The sequence below is a fragment of the Oncorhynchus kisutch genome, linkage group LG11 (genome assembly GCF_002021735.2).
Source record: "Oncorhynchus kisutch isolate 150728-3 linkage group LG11, Okis_V2, whole genome shotgun sequence".
Classification (NCBI taxonomy): domain Eukaryota; kingdom Metazoa; phylum Chordata; class Actinopteri; order Salmoniformes; family Salmonidae; genus Oncorhynchus; species Oncorhynchus kisutch.
Window position 1 is genome coordinate 62145802 of NC_034184.2, and position 14692 is coordinate 62160493.

General features: G+C 50.2%; 1 protein-coding gene across 23 annotated transcripts in view; it reads left to right on the forward strand.

Annotated features, from left to right (window-relative positions):
- The window catches only part of LOC109900186 (protein scribble homolog), a 99967-nt gene that overhangs the window by 65744 nt on the left and 19531 nt on the right, over positions 1-14692 (forward strand). For 21 of the 23 annotated variants that reach the window (XM_031836045.1, XM_031836049.1, XM_031836051.1 and 18 more), the window contains exons 7-22: positions 117-191; positions 327-471; positions 879-997; positions 1131-1330; positions 1640-1806; positions 2474-2604; positions 3084-3209; positions 3525-3698; positions 3879-4313; positions 6535-6597; positions 9115-9204; positions 9409-9486; positions 9597-9917; positions 11134-11214; positions 13785-14048; positions 14565-14675. In XM_031836045.1, the coding sequence (XP_031691905.1) occupies positions 117-191; positions 327-471; positions 879-997; positions 1131-1330; positions 1640-1806; positions 2474-2604; positions 3084-3209; positions 3525-3698; positions 3879-4313; positions 6535-6597; positions 9115-9204; positions 9409-9486; positions 9597-9917; positions 11134-11214; positions 13785-14048; positions 14565-14675 (2580 nt within the window). The remainder of the gene's footprint in view (positions 1-116; positions 192-326; positions 472-878; positions 998-1130; positions 1331-1639; positions 1807-2473; positions 2605-3083; positions 3210-3524; positions 3699-3878; positions 4314-6534; positions 6598-9114; positions 9205-9408; positions 9487-9596; positions 9918-11133; positions 11215-13784; positions 14049-14564; positions 14676-14692) is intronic. The other 2 variants (XM_031836048.1, XM_031836067.1) reach the window with 1 other exon arrangement.

Here is a 14692-nt window from a genome sequence, read left to right on the forward strand (position 1 = left end):
TGTAGCCACCGTCTTCTCTTCCCAAATGATGCATATTTAAGATGACATATGTCATGCCCTCTGTTTACCTTCTCTCTCTCTTTCCTCTCTCTTTCCCCTCTCTCTATCTCTAACAGCCAGACACACTTGGTGCTCTCCCTAAGCTACGGGAGCTGTGGTTGGACCGTAACCAGCTCTCCTCATTGCCACCAGTGAGTATGGTCCTGGCTCATCTATGCCCATCTTATTCGCTTAGACTCAGAACGTTGCTCAGTATGAAACCCATTGCATACATTTGAGTGAGTGTTCACACTAAAAACTACATTGCTGTGTGTGTGTGTGTGTAGGAGCTGGGGAACCTGCGGAGGCTGGTGTGTCTAGACATGTCAGAGAACCGCCTGGAGGAGTTGCCCTCGGAGCTGAGCGGCCTGCTGGCCCTCACTGACCTGCTGCTCACACAAAACCTCCTGGAGGTGGTCCCTGACAGCATTGGTGAGAGGGATGCAAGGAGGGAGGGAGAAAAGATGAACAGATGACATTCTGTCCCTTTTGTACAGTGCCTTATTCACCTCAACTGGTTTACACAGTAGCTTCATTGTCAAACAGAACTTTTTTTTAAAAGTACTTTGCCAAGGTGTCTGCTTTTTTACCAATAAGTAGACCCATGGATGTTATCATTGCCTGAATGCAATTGAAGGTAAATGCACTTGACTCGTGAAGAACCACACTGCCCCCTATTGGGGAAATAGTACTAGTTAACTGACATGAAAGCTTATGAACCAGACAGACAATAACTGACTTCAAAGGGGTCCTGAACTTGTCCAATAAACACGTTTTCATTTTCCGTTACAAAACGTTTTGCTGCGATGAATATGACCCGGCTGACTCTGTTTTTCCAGGCTCTCTGAAGCAGCTGTCCATCTTGAAAGTGGACCAGAACCGACTGACCCACCTGAGCGACTCCATAGGGGAGTGTGAGAACCTGACGGAACTCGTGCTGACCGAGAACCTCTTACAGGTACAGAACCACTGCGTTTCTAACCAAGTTTATTTTGGTTCAGAACAAATGTACAGTTCATTGACTTTCACCAACCCCCTTGAGATACGTTCTTTTTAATATTCATGAAATGTGTAAATGTTTAATTCTGTAGACTCTGCCTCGCTCGCTGGGCAAGCTGAAGAAGCTGACCAATCTGAATGCGGACCGCAACCGGCTGGGCGGCGTGCCCGATGAGCTGGGCGGCTGCGCCAGCCTCAACGTGCTCTCCCTCAGGGACAACCGTGTGGCCAAGCTGCCTGCCCAGCTGGCCGACGCCACCGAGCTCCACGTGCTAGACGTGGCAGGGAACAGGTAACCCCGCTACTCCGTGGCGTTGGTGCTAGCATCGCCACTCCTTCGCTTGACCCTTATTGATCGCTTGGCCTTACAGCTGAATAGTAATGTCAAATCTGCCGTTTAGCAGACGCCGTTTCCAAAGCGAGTTACAGCAGGGCGTGCGTACATTTTCATACGAGTGGCCTCAGCAGGAACTGAACCCACGGTCCTGACGTTGCCAGCGCAATATTCTACCACCTGAGCCACACCGGATGTATTCTTAGAAATCAGAACAGTACTTTCCATATGTTATTGTTGTTGACGCTGTTGTGTGGGTGTGCCCAGGTTACAGAACCTCCCGTTTGCCCTGGCCAACCTCAACCTGAAGGCCATGTGGCTGGCAGAGAACCAGTCCCAGCCCATGCTCAAGTTCCAGACGGAGGATGAGGAGAGCACCGGGGAGAAGGTGCTCACCTGCTACCTGCTACCCCAGCAGCCTTCCTCTAGCCTGGGTGAGTTAGCCTTACACCACCGTCATCTTCATCATGACCTTCTTTCCTCCTCTCTCACTTGCCTCTGTTCTCAGCTTTGTCCCTAGGTTTTTCACTATTTACAGACTTTCTTTACCTCTTTCTTCACTCTCTCTCTGCATATCCTCTTTCCTTCACTCCCTCTCACATAAGGGCTGCACGGTAGGCGTTTCACCTGCTACGCTGGAAGCGTGTGCAGAGCGCAAAAGCCACTTGATCAATTGTTCTCGGGTGTGAGCCGTGCGTCGAGATCTTGAAAATAAAAACCCAGTCCGGGACCCGTGCCGCTTACGCCAAGGTCTTATTGAGGTGAATAGGAGCGTCTGGCGCTTGGTCACAGTTACACGTCTAACGTAGCAGGCCAGTAACGCCCGTTAAATCCATAACGATGACCGTTTGTGTCCAGTGACGATGCTCATCTATCCTGCTGTCATCTATTGTTAACCATTGGAAGCGTAGCCTGTGTTTATAACCCAGAGTCCTCCTCGCTCTCCTGTCGCGCTCAACCCAGATTTAGTTACCATCACTTCTCCTAACATCCATTCATCCCATGTACCATCAAAACTATTTTTTTTATCTTGTTCGTTGTTGGAAGGCCCGACTTGATTTGTAACCCAGTCCCTCTCTTGGATCCGGTCTCTCCCTACAGAGAACCTGCTCCAGAACAGTGTGGACGACAGCTGGACAGACAGCAACCTGAACCGCGTGTCTGTCATCCAGTTCCAGGAGGAGACCACCAAGCAGGAGGCGGAGGATGACGAGGCGGCCGCGGAGCGCAGGGTAAGACGAGTCAAAATACAGCTGTATTTGTCACATGCTTCACAAGCGTGTAGACGAACAATGACATGCTTACCTATTGGGCCCTTCCCAACAATGCAGAGAGACAAATTATGACACTAGTAGTACACGTAGACGTGTGGATTGAACCCCGGTCGCTGATAACGAGCTTTGTTCGCGTGACTCCTGCACTGCGCGAGCCAACACGTTCTACAGTGAAGCACTCGATGGCTGGCTCTCAACTTCGCTTCCTTGTCCATTCCTTTCCCACTGTGACCTCTGATCTGACAGGGCATCAGGTGAAAGTAACATGACGGAGAGGGCGTCCAGTCAGACAATCGGTCGTTGCTTCGGCAGCGTCACAAGTCGGTCCTACTTTGTCCTTGGGTCTTGATTTACTGTTTGCCTGAGGAGGACTGTCTGTAATTGGCGGTCTGTCGACGGACTGTCAGTCTGGGGAGTTTACTGGTGCGTGTGTGCAGGGTCTCCAGCGGCGGGCGACACCACACCACAGTGAGCTGAAGGTGATGAAGAAAGGGATTGAGGAGAGGAGGAACGAGGCCTACACTTCCAGAGCGGATGGAGAGACTGAGTCCCCTGGTGCTGAGGTACAACACGTCACCAACACGCCACAGGACATCCTACATGGCACTGTACTTGAGGTCCACGAGCACAAATATAAATAAAAGGCTACGTCCTAAATGTCACCCTATTGCCCATTTTATAGTGCACTTCTTTTGACCAGGGTCCATTTGGGACACGCACGTACACAAAGTAAAGCATGTCCCAAGTAATAAGTGGGTTCTTTCTGGTCAGCGTCATGGGTCATTGTGTAACTTTCTGACAGCATCGGAGTGTTACCTGTTGGTCACCAATCCAGGATTCTGTTTTTCCCATTCCGCCCGTGTGATTGGTGGTTGCAGGAGAAGCGGCTGAGTGATCTGTCCAATCAGAGCCACGACTCTGCGGCGTCCAACAGTACGGCCTCGGCCAACTCCCACGAAGAGAGGCGGGGCCTGATGACCACAGACCTGGTGGGTGGGCGTGGGCCCCAGGAGGTGGAGGCGCTAGATGAGATGGAGGTGGAGTACATAGAGGTGAGTTTCACTACTATGACAGCCAGGAAAAACTATGTACCCTGGTTTATACACTTTCTCTTGGTCAGGTCAATGAATGAATCATGCATAACAGTAACTTGAGAGATGTCCTCGTCTTCAATACAATCCCTTCCCTCCTGCTCTTCCTTCCTTCACTCACACCATCCCCTCTCCCACCAGCCCACGGTGCACTTTGCAGAGGAGCCCATGTACCGGGGTGGGGACGACGATGAGGAGGGTGAGGATGGGGTCCCACACGGCTACGAAGAGGAACAACAGAGGCCCCAGTTCCCTACGGAGAAGCAGCGTCTGATCAGGAAGGACACGCCGCACTACAAGAAGCACTTCAAGATCACCAAGCTGCCAAAACCCGAGGCGGTGGCCGCGTTACTGCAGGGCTTCAGCCCCGACGCTCACCTGGCCCAACACCCAGCCTCGCACCACACTGCCCCTGAGGAGGAGGAAGAAGAGGAGGAGGAGGAAGAGGAGGAAGAGGAGGAAGGGGAGGAAGGGGAGGAGTGTATGGTAACTCCACAGCGCCACAACAGGATAGAAGAGCCAGAGCTGGAGGATAGGAGTCTGCTTCATGCCAACTCCTCCCTGCAGCCGGTCAAGGTAACCTGGGCTCGTGGTGGGCTGGGGTGGGGGGGGAGGGAGGGAGAACACATGTTTACAATATGAACATAGTCTATAAAGCCTAGTTGTACAAAACTGAAATGTACATACTATCATATCATGCAGCTATCGTGTTCAGGGCTTCATGTTTTTTTCTGATAACTTGACTAGAGTAACAGGGGTCAGCTGGTCACGCGACACTCCACGCCCTAACCATGTATCCCAATTTCAAATTAGCCAGGACAACCACGGGACTAGTTTTTCCTTTTGCATTTTTCCCCGTGAAGCTGACAGTTTAATGAAGCTCTTGCACACCTTCTCTCTTCACGGTGATGTGTTACTGGCCTGCAGCTCGCCTCTATGCACCCCCCTAGACACGCAAGTGCATAGAAGCTCCCCGTCGATCTGTCACCATGCCACCTGCATTCGGTCTGGACTGCTGGCACTGGATCGGATATAGGAGATGACATTGCATGCCGTGTTGCTGTGCATAGGAAAAACAAACCAATGGAGTCGGGGATGTTTGCCGGGGATGTTTGCCGGGAGCTGTCTTATGGCTTTTGCACTAGTGCTTTTACGTTGCTCTCTGTGTCCCACACAAGCAGGTTCTGTTCTTACGTTCACAGACGGCGGTAACTTGGTAAAAGACATAACTAACGAGTGGACTTTCTCATTAACAGCATTTGATAAACGTTTGTAAATGTCGTCAGACACACCAACGTTTTTTTACGAACGGACAACCAGCTCGCACCAAATCAGGTGGCAGTTGTTTAAACGCTTCGGACATGGACACGTTTCACTCCTTTAGTCAAAGGCTACCAAATGTCTCCTTAATCCCTGGTCAAAAGTAGTACACTATACTATATAGGGAATAGGGTGCCATTTTGGACAAACACACATTATTTTATCCACACACTACCCGGACTGCTCCAGAGTGGAGCTCCCTCTTGTGGCTCCTCTGAGCATCTCAAGGACTACTTATCAATAATACCCATCAAATCTGCTTAGTAAAAAGTGAAGATGATGAATCCCCAACCCCGTCAGCTGTGCACTAGACTCCTATGCTGGCCTCCTGCTGGCCTCCTGCTGGCCTCCTTCACCATGTCTCTGTCTGCCCACCTCAGTACTATGCTTCTCTCCGTATCATTTGCTGTCTGCTGTTGTGTTTTTAATTGGTTAATGAACTTTCCCTTACCTGCTGTCCTACATTTGTTTGTGTGGATGGGGCCCTTGAAGTGTATGACTCGGGAAGACTTATTGTATTCAAATGGATTATTAATCGTAATCACCACTAGCGCTGCTAACTAATGTGCATTGAATGATGGAGGTGTGTATGTCTGTGTGCGGTGCCTGATTTGCCTACCGACCATCCAGAATTTCTCTTGGCCGAGGTGGAAATGTTGAGACCCAGACAAACCGCTTTTTGCTAAATGTACACTTACAGCATGGATCAATCGCTCACCATTTTGCTGCAGATTTGACATTGAAGGGAAACACACCAATGGCATTTCACAATTTATTTTGTGTGAGGCTGTCACCTTTTTTAGCTCTGCGAACACAACACTTGGAGTACATGCAAAGCCTTTCCTTTGCCGTGTTTGGATATAATGATCTGATTCCTGTTTTTTTTGTGTTTTTTTAAATAGTACTTGTCAATCATGTTTGTAATCAATCTGAAAAACGACTGCTGCACAGTAGAACGTGTATAAATGAAATGACTTTAAAGGGGAACAGGGTTTCCTGTGGTGTCTGTCTATAGGCTGGAGGGAACTTTGAGCTGGGAGCCACTGCTTTCTTTCCCCCGCTTCTCTTTCTGAACACAAGCTGCCCTCCCCGTGTGGCCTGTAACTCACCTCATCCTGGGTCTCGAGTTTCCACCCCTGCCTGCTTCCGCTTCTGGTGGCTGGGGAGTGAGTGATGTGTGTGACCGATGTTGCCACTGTTCAAATGACCTCAACTGGCGATGAAATTGGCCATATCAAATGTAGTCCCTAGTTCAACCACTACACGATAGTGGATATGACCTTTTTTGGGTTTATCCCTGTGGCTGAGTGTGTGTTTGTGTGTGTTACTGTTCTTTGACGTGTTTGTATGCGTGTGTGTGTGTGCGTTCTGTTTTTGATTTATCCGATTTTGTTTTGGTTGGAGTATGCTTGTGTGCATATTTAGTTATTTTGGCCTCACTAATCCGCATGCCTCTCGCTGGTTCCTGTCCTAACAGGGGGTGTCATTTGATCAAGTCAATAATCTGCTGATTGAGCCTGCTCGAATTGAGGAGGAAGAGGTCTGTACTTACTCTCTCTCTCCATCCATCCACTCCTCCCCCTCTCTCTCTCTCGTTCCCCCACTCACTCACCCATTCACCCACCCGCTGGCTCTCAGAGGGGAACTGAAAAACAGCCCACAAAAATCCATGATTAATCCAAGCCAATCGCCAGGGAAATGCTCACCACAACTCTCCTTTGGACCACCAGCGTGATAGAACTCGAAGCGGACTAACAGAACTTGAAGGGGACCAAAATGGACAGAGGGTTTTAGGATTCAAATGATATCTGTAACTATAAGGTTATACGAATGTGGGTAGATTCTATCTGGGGCAAATCTGTGGTTACCATTCAATGACGTCCTTACCCCATTGTCGGGTTCTACCACGCTGTGGCTCGCCTCCCTCTTCTTCTCCTCTTCTTCATCCCCCTGTTCAGGCTGAGAGGCCCTGGAGTGAATGGGCTGCTTGTGCTGCTGTCTGTGATGGAGGAGGTCCGTCTTCTTTCAGGTTTTAGTTTCTCACCAGGCACTAGCAGGGATCTGGCCCACACAGATGGAACTTCTAACCAGGACAAGTGTGTCTTCTAAAAGATTTCTAAAATAGTTGCCTACCTTTTTGTGAGAACATGTGCAATCATGAAATAACAGTTGAATGGTATGCCAAAACCAGCCGTTTCCACGGGTACCACACCGTCCACCTATCAACGTATGACAAAGAAACACTCCGGGGCTACGTCTCAAATGGCACCCTATTCCCTACATCGTGCACTACTTTTGACGTCAAAAGTAGCACACTATGTAGGGAATGGGATGCCATTTGGGACTCCGCCTGGCTCTGTACGGTGATTTCAGTCCAGAGTGTAAGCACTTTGCTCAATGATCTGCTCTGATGAATAGCTCAAGAACCACCGAGCAGCTTATCAGTTCTGTTCAGAACTTAACATTCAATAGAGACACCAAGGATATGTGAAACACCTGACACAGTAAATACGATAGTATTTGGTTAAATGTCCGTTGTTTGGGATGGATATTTGTATTTCTGTATTAATTATATTAATCTTCATTTTGAAATGATAGGATGTTGCCATTTGAGTGGTAGCATTACAGGTAACTGCCAAAATGAAGGAAACATCGACATCCTGGGTGCATTTCCATTCAGGATTTAACCCCGTGTTTTACCCAAAAGGCTCAGACTTTTCTATTTCCATCTATGCGGGCTGGCACCCGTGTGTGTCTCTGGGCCATGACTCCAGCAGACCTGCTCTCACTTGGGGTCAAAGCCCAACTGGTTCTTTTCAGCTGATATTTACAGAACAATGGCTGAATGTGAACTTTAACACCTTCTCACAAAGCAATGGTCTTGATTATGCAGAGGTTCTTGATTCTGCTCTTCACAAGTCCTCACTGTCAGCCGTTATACTGGGGAAACAGTTGTTTCCATAGCTAGGGAAGTGTAACATTGTTAGTCAGTGTCTCAGTAGGGCGTTGGGCCACCACGAGCCAGAACAGCTTCAATGTACCTTGGCATAGATTCTGGAACTCTATTGGAGGGAGGCGACACCATTCTTCCACGAGAAATTCCATCATTTTGTTGATTTTGTTGATGGTGGTATGTACCTCCGTAATGGCATAAGTATTTTTGATCATTCATTTGGTTAAAATGACCTTCAAAGATGTAACCGTGTTCATAATGGAGTGATTGTGTGGCTCTGATTTATGGAGGAATCCTTGGTGAGTGACTGCACTTCTTGTGAGGATGCCTGTGGATTGGTTGGCATGTGCGTCATGTGCCCGTGTTTGCATTTTACGACGGTGACAACGAGTTTGTGAGAGAACGGAGCCTTGTCGTGGTTGACGACCCAACGGAATCACCCTCCGCTACCCCACCACCAACGCAGCACTTTCACTCAACTCTGTCTTTCCTCTCTCGCTCCCATTTATCTTTCACCCCCCCCCCCCCCACACTCTGCATGGCTTGCGCAGACAGCATTCACACACCCAGTTCAGACCCATACATGTTATGATTCGTAGTGTCTCGTGTGTCCCCCCCCCCCCCCCCGTTGTGACTGTTCCATGACATAGTATTGTGTTACATACAGCCCCCTCCTCAAATACACACCTCCGTGCTAGTGTCTGAAACTGTTTTTTATGTCCAGAGGAATATGTTTGTCCAGTTGTTTCACTGTGTCTTTGGGCTAATGTCAATGCATTGTGATATGATGGGTAATTAGTTTTGTACTACTTGTTTTAATGATACTGCTTTCTTCCTGTTTCAACGGCAAAATGGAAGCCTTTCGATAAGTCAATGTAGCTACTCTGCAATGTGAGATGCAAGGCAACACGCTCTTGTTTATTCCCCCTCATTCAACATACACTTGAGTTGAGTTTAGCCCCGAGACCAGAGTAGCCCCTGTCTTGTCTTGTCTGTGTCAATGCCGCAGTCCTCCCTCTTGTCCCAGCCTATCTATCTGACGATAGGGCTGTTGTTTGGGGGCGTCTCCACTCATTGCGCTGACCCCCTCTCCTCCATTTCCAGCACAACCTGACCATTCTACGGCAAACTGGGGGTCTGGGCATCAGCATAGCCGGAGGAAAGGGATCCACACCCTACAAGGGGGATGATGAGGTGAGGGCCGAGGACAGCTGTGGACACTCCTAAATGTACAGATGGGCTGCGTTCCATATTCCCCATTTACTGCTCTACAGGGCCCTGGTTCAAAAGTAGTGCACTACATGGGGAACAGGGTACTATTTGGGACGCTTTCCTATTCCGCGGACCTATTGGGCCTTGTGACTGTGTACGAGAGTCTCTGTCTGTCTGTCCCTCCAGGGCATCTTCATCTCCAGGGTGTCTGAGGACGGACCTGCAGCCCGGGCTGGGGTCAAAGTGGGAGACAAACTTCTCGAGGTAAAGTCTGCACGCACGATAAGATGTTGCATTCATGGTCTAGATGAACAGGCCTTTTGACTGTAGAGAGAGAGCCATGTGAACCATGGTCTCCGCTCCCTCCCTCTCAGGTGAACGGCGTGGCCCTCCAGGGTGCTGAGCACCACACGGCGGTGGAAGCCCTGCGCAGCTCGGGCACCGCCGTCTCCATGAGCGTCATCCGGGAGCACATGGTGGAGCCGGAGAACGCCATCACCACCACGCCGCTGAGGCCCGAGGACGACTACTTCCCCCGGGAGAGACGGGCCAGCGGGCTGCCCTTCTGCATGGAGGCCAGCTCCCCCGCAGGCCCCCGACACAGGCGGTCTACCTGCCTGGTCCGCAACGACAAGGGCCTGGGCTTCAGCATCGCCGGGGGCAAGGGCTCCACAGCCTACCGCACGGGGGACTTGGTGAGAGAGACACGCGTCCTTAGTGTACAGCAGACACAGTGAGACATGCCGTAGAGTTTCCATATGTAGGTCGTGTGGTGGAGGAATATTGGGCGTCGTTTCATCCCTGATGAATATTTAATCCCTTCGTGGTGAAACACCTTGTGTGGTGTCAGGTTGTCCCACATCACAAGCCAACGGCACCCTGTAACTGCAGTAGCTACAGCATTAGAGGGAGAAGTCTAGTCAGGAGTGGTAGGTTTCCTACCTATTTCTGTTTAATGCCCCGTCATAGCCTTCAACCCCTCCAAGGTTTCCATCATTCTGACAGCCACTTTTCCACTCCAGACGTTTTACAGCCATCGCCAAGGAGACAGATATGAATAGCGAGCCTTGACACCTGATAGGTCCTGTGTAACTGGGATGTGGTTATTTTTGGGGGGGCCACCGCATTGGCCACATTCAAGGCTACATGTCCTGTGCGTTACGGCTCTCAAACAGACCCCCACAGCCCAGGGAGACGCCACGGACAGGAACTGAGACGCACGTTCACCGCTGGAGTCTAAGTTATGTTGTGCCTTTTCTGGAAGGGATCAAGATGGTCTCTGTTGAGGCGGGCTAGGAGTAGGCCTGCACTTTGTCTGCACGTGTTTATTATCTAATCATAGTCACTTCACCCCCACCTACATGTACACCGCAAGGCGGCGACTCTGTTGTCCATGAGGTGTTGCTGGTCTGTAGCCTGAGACACCTCTGAAATTTGTTTTTACTGCAGTAGGATAGAATTATTACCATTTTTGTTGAGTGCGACCTCTCAGTATTTTGTATACCTTTTCAGTTAAATATTGGATTTGTTTGCGTAGTTGTTGGTAGTGGAGTGTGATAAAAAGGCATGATGGTGTTCTTTGTACTCACAACCACCACAGAAATACTTCTGAACAAGCCCAAGCCAACTATTGAGAGCAGCATTAGACTAGTGACGGTGAATATAGGCGTGCAAGGCTATATTTTTGTCCTGGCTGTGTGAAGTAGTCGTTACGGGACGTCCCCTGCTGACCCTGTGGTAACCGCCATCCCAGAATAGACTGACTGGCATTGATGGAGCTAGCAGAGCATTGTTGCGCCAGTCTCACCCCCTACCCTCCCTGGGTGACCAGGTACACAGCTAGCAGACACGTCACTGTAGGTTAAACCGAAGGGCGTCGCATTATGATATGTCTCCTGTCCGTCTCTTCAGGGGATCTACATCTCCCGAATCGCAGAGGGAGGGGCGGCCCACCGAGACAGCACGCTCCGCGTCGGGGACAGGGTCATCACGGTGAGTACTGCTCCACTCCTGTTTTTAGCCCCAAATGGAATCCTATTCCCTGTGTCGTGCACTATTTCTGACCAGGGAATAGAGCCATTTGGGACCTCACCAATGCTTTTCTCTCCTCTCTCTCGCCCCCATCCTCCTGTCTTAATTTAAATTATTTGGTTTTTCATGCCAATTTCAGTTGAACTGTTAACATACACATTTTGGTCATTTAGTAAGCACTGTTTTCCAGAGTGACTTACTGCATAGTGAGTGCATTCAACTATGTTGAAATGAAGGCTGTCTGTTCTTTTTGAAACGGGGACCGATGGTTTTGATCAGCTACTGCCGTAGTGAAAGACTACTCTTTCCCACCCCTATTATTCCATTTGGTTCACTTTTAGTGAAGGGATCATGCAACACTTACTGCAGCAAAGTATTCCGCTTTACACTGTTATGATCCCCAAGTCTAGTCCTGTCTTAAGATGAATTGGACTAACTTGGGTTCGATCCGTGTCAACTTCCTGCAAAACACCACCAAGCAAGCACACACACATTCGACAACCAAGCGCGCGCTCACCGGTTGCTCCTTCCAAAACAAACACCACTACAATGACAACTAACACTCATCCCACTTGAGAGAATTGGGCCTCTGCTTGTCCTGTGCCGCTGCTGCCAGCCCATCTAGGCTGTGTCCCAAATAGTGCTCTATTCCCCGTGAGCTCTGGTCAAAAGCTGTGAGCTATATAGGGAACCATTTGGGATGCAGCGGCTGGACTAACGTGACCTTAGCTGATATGTATGTGATTGACAGCTGAAGCCAAGGTTCCTGCTGCTTCACTGTGTGCCTCTTTTCTTTGGCATCGTAGTGGTGTTCTCATTCTGTAGCACGGTCTTGCCAGAGTTGCATGTACCCTCATGCCCATACCTATGACCGTGGTCCATTGGCTGCAAAGATAGGGCCTTGATATGATTTTGTGCTCCTCCGGCTTTTCTATCGTTTTTCTTTCCTGAACCAATCTCGATTCATTCAATCTCAACATTTGTTAACCTCAGTCACGTTTGTGTGCGGTGTGGTGGCCTCGTCTCCTATCTGTCTACTCCTGTCTCGTTCTCTGAATCATAACCGTTCCTCTTTCTCTCTCCCAAATCCTCTTCTCCCTCCTATTTGAGGGGGGGGGGTCATAAAATGGCTCTATGAATGATTCTGTTTCTACCTACTCTCTGCTTCTTGTACTCGCGCTCTCGCCACCTCTCTCGCTTTCTCTCTCTCTCTCCCTCTCTCTCTCTGCATGGCCACTAATGCACAATGCGTCTCCTTGCCTGTTGGGTGTGGGGGGGGGGGGGCACTGGGACGGGGTAACCGCATGTATTGCCATAGCGGCAGCCACAGTAAGCATATCAGCCAATGGTAAGAGCCGGTACTGTATGGTCAGCGCTGGCTTCTGTTTGTCACTTGGACCAATCAGCCACTTTTTCTTCAATCACTCAGGACCTCGTTTATGTAAGTTTACAGACTGCAATCCATCCTGAAATTCCCCCTGCAAAGTAATAGGATAGTTGACCATTTCTGCAGCTTAAGACCAGGTCTAGGAGCAGTACTGAGATGGAGCTGTATCACTCGGCCCCGTAGAGAACTATTAACGACGCTGCGTGCCGTTGCTGACTCAATCAGCCCATTTGGCAGTTATCATATGATGTTGCCCTATGTGTTTTTCAGTGAGCAAGGCAACTGGATAGAATGGACATAAGTCTGGTTGGCCAAAGACTTAAATATAGTATATTGCGTTGACAGGACTTTTAGGACTACTTTTTTTAGGCTTTTTGAGATTTGGAATATTGGCGAAAGGGTTTCCCAGGAGAAGCTCCTCCTCTCTGCTAGCTTTCCCTCTGCTCCTCCCGCTCTCTCCTCTGCTCCTCCCGCTCTCTCCTCTGCTCCTCCCGCTCTCTCCTCTGCTCCTCCCGCTCTCTCCTCTGCTCCTCCCGCTCTCTCCTCTGCTCCTCCCGCTCTCTCCTCTGCTCCTCCCGCTCTCTCCTCTGCTCCTCGCGCTCTCTCCTCTGCTCCTCGCGCTCTCTCCTCTGCTCCTCGCGCTCTCTCCTCTGCTCCTCGCGCTCTCTCCTCTGCTCCTCCCGCTCTCTCCTCTGCTCCTCCCGCTCTCTCCTCTGCTCCTCCCGCTCTCTCCTCTGCTCCTCCCGCTCTCTCCTCTGCTCCTCCCGCTCTCTCCTCTGCTCCTCCCGCTCTCTCCTCTGCTCCTCGCGCTCTCTCCTCTGCTCCTCCCGCTGTATGGGTGTTGGCTCCTGGTGTCTTCAGTTCTCACACACTCACACACACACACACACACGCACACATGCACTCAAACACTCAGGCTTTCTTTGGTACGGAACATCTCAATGTACTATATTGAGCGATGATTGAGACAGTTATTTTACAGTGATGCTTTATGGCAATGTGATGTTCGTCTACTCCTTAATGACTTGAGTCTGAACACATGGCTGTCCGCCCTCACCGAGCCTCCAGTCCTGAGTGTCACACACTGTGGTTGGTCAGTCAGCCTACTGATTCCCGCCCTCATTGGTTGTGCCGTTGGATTCAGATCAATGGTGTAGACATGACAGAGGCCAGGCATGACCAGGCAGTAGCGCTGCTTACCGGCACCTCCCCCACCATCGCCCTCCTGGTGGAGCGCGACCAGGCCGAGCCGGGCACCGCAGGGGGCTCCCCGGGCCTGTCCCGCGCCCGCGCTCACTCCCCCCCACCCCCAGAGCCCTCCGACTCACCCGATCAGGAGGAGGGCAACGACGACTCGCCCCATGGGACCCACCTGAGCCGGCCGCTGCAGGACGAGTACCCCATCGAGGTAAGACTGGGGGAGAGAGGGAAGATGGTACGGTGTGGTGAGGGTGGTGGTTAGTTACCACGAAGGACCTTCAGATTTATTCCAGTTTTAATGCCTTCTCATTTGGCCTTTATCTCAACTGCTCTCCAGCTCCAGAGACGATGGCGCACGGTAGGAAGACTTAGTCCTAACCTAAGTTAAATACTGTATGCTAGGATGTTTTAGTGTGGCCCAGTGAAATGCTGTATTATTCACTGAGTGAATAATACCAAGAAGTGGAGTCTGTTCCATTGACTAAGAGCTTAGGCCTGTGTCTTGTCTCATTTACAAGTAGATATGGTAGTTCCATAGATGGTTTGTGGTCTTGTCAAATAGGGGGGTCTCTGGGTAAGGTATTGAGTTGAAATGTGTATTTGGTATTTGTCGTCTGATGTTTTGCTCCAGATACTGTATTTCTGGTGCCTCTGTCCTAGTCAGTCCCTGAAATAAAACTTTAGACACTGTTTACGTTAGTCGCTTCACTTCCTCTCCTGACAGGAAGTGATGTTGGTGAAGGCGGGCGGCCCTCTGGGACTGAGCATCGTGGGAGGCAGCGACCATGCCAGTCATCCGTTCGGCGTCAGCGAGCCTGGTGTCTTCATCTCGAAGGTGGCTCGCTCGCTCTT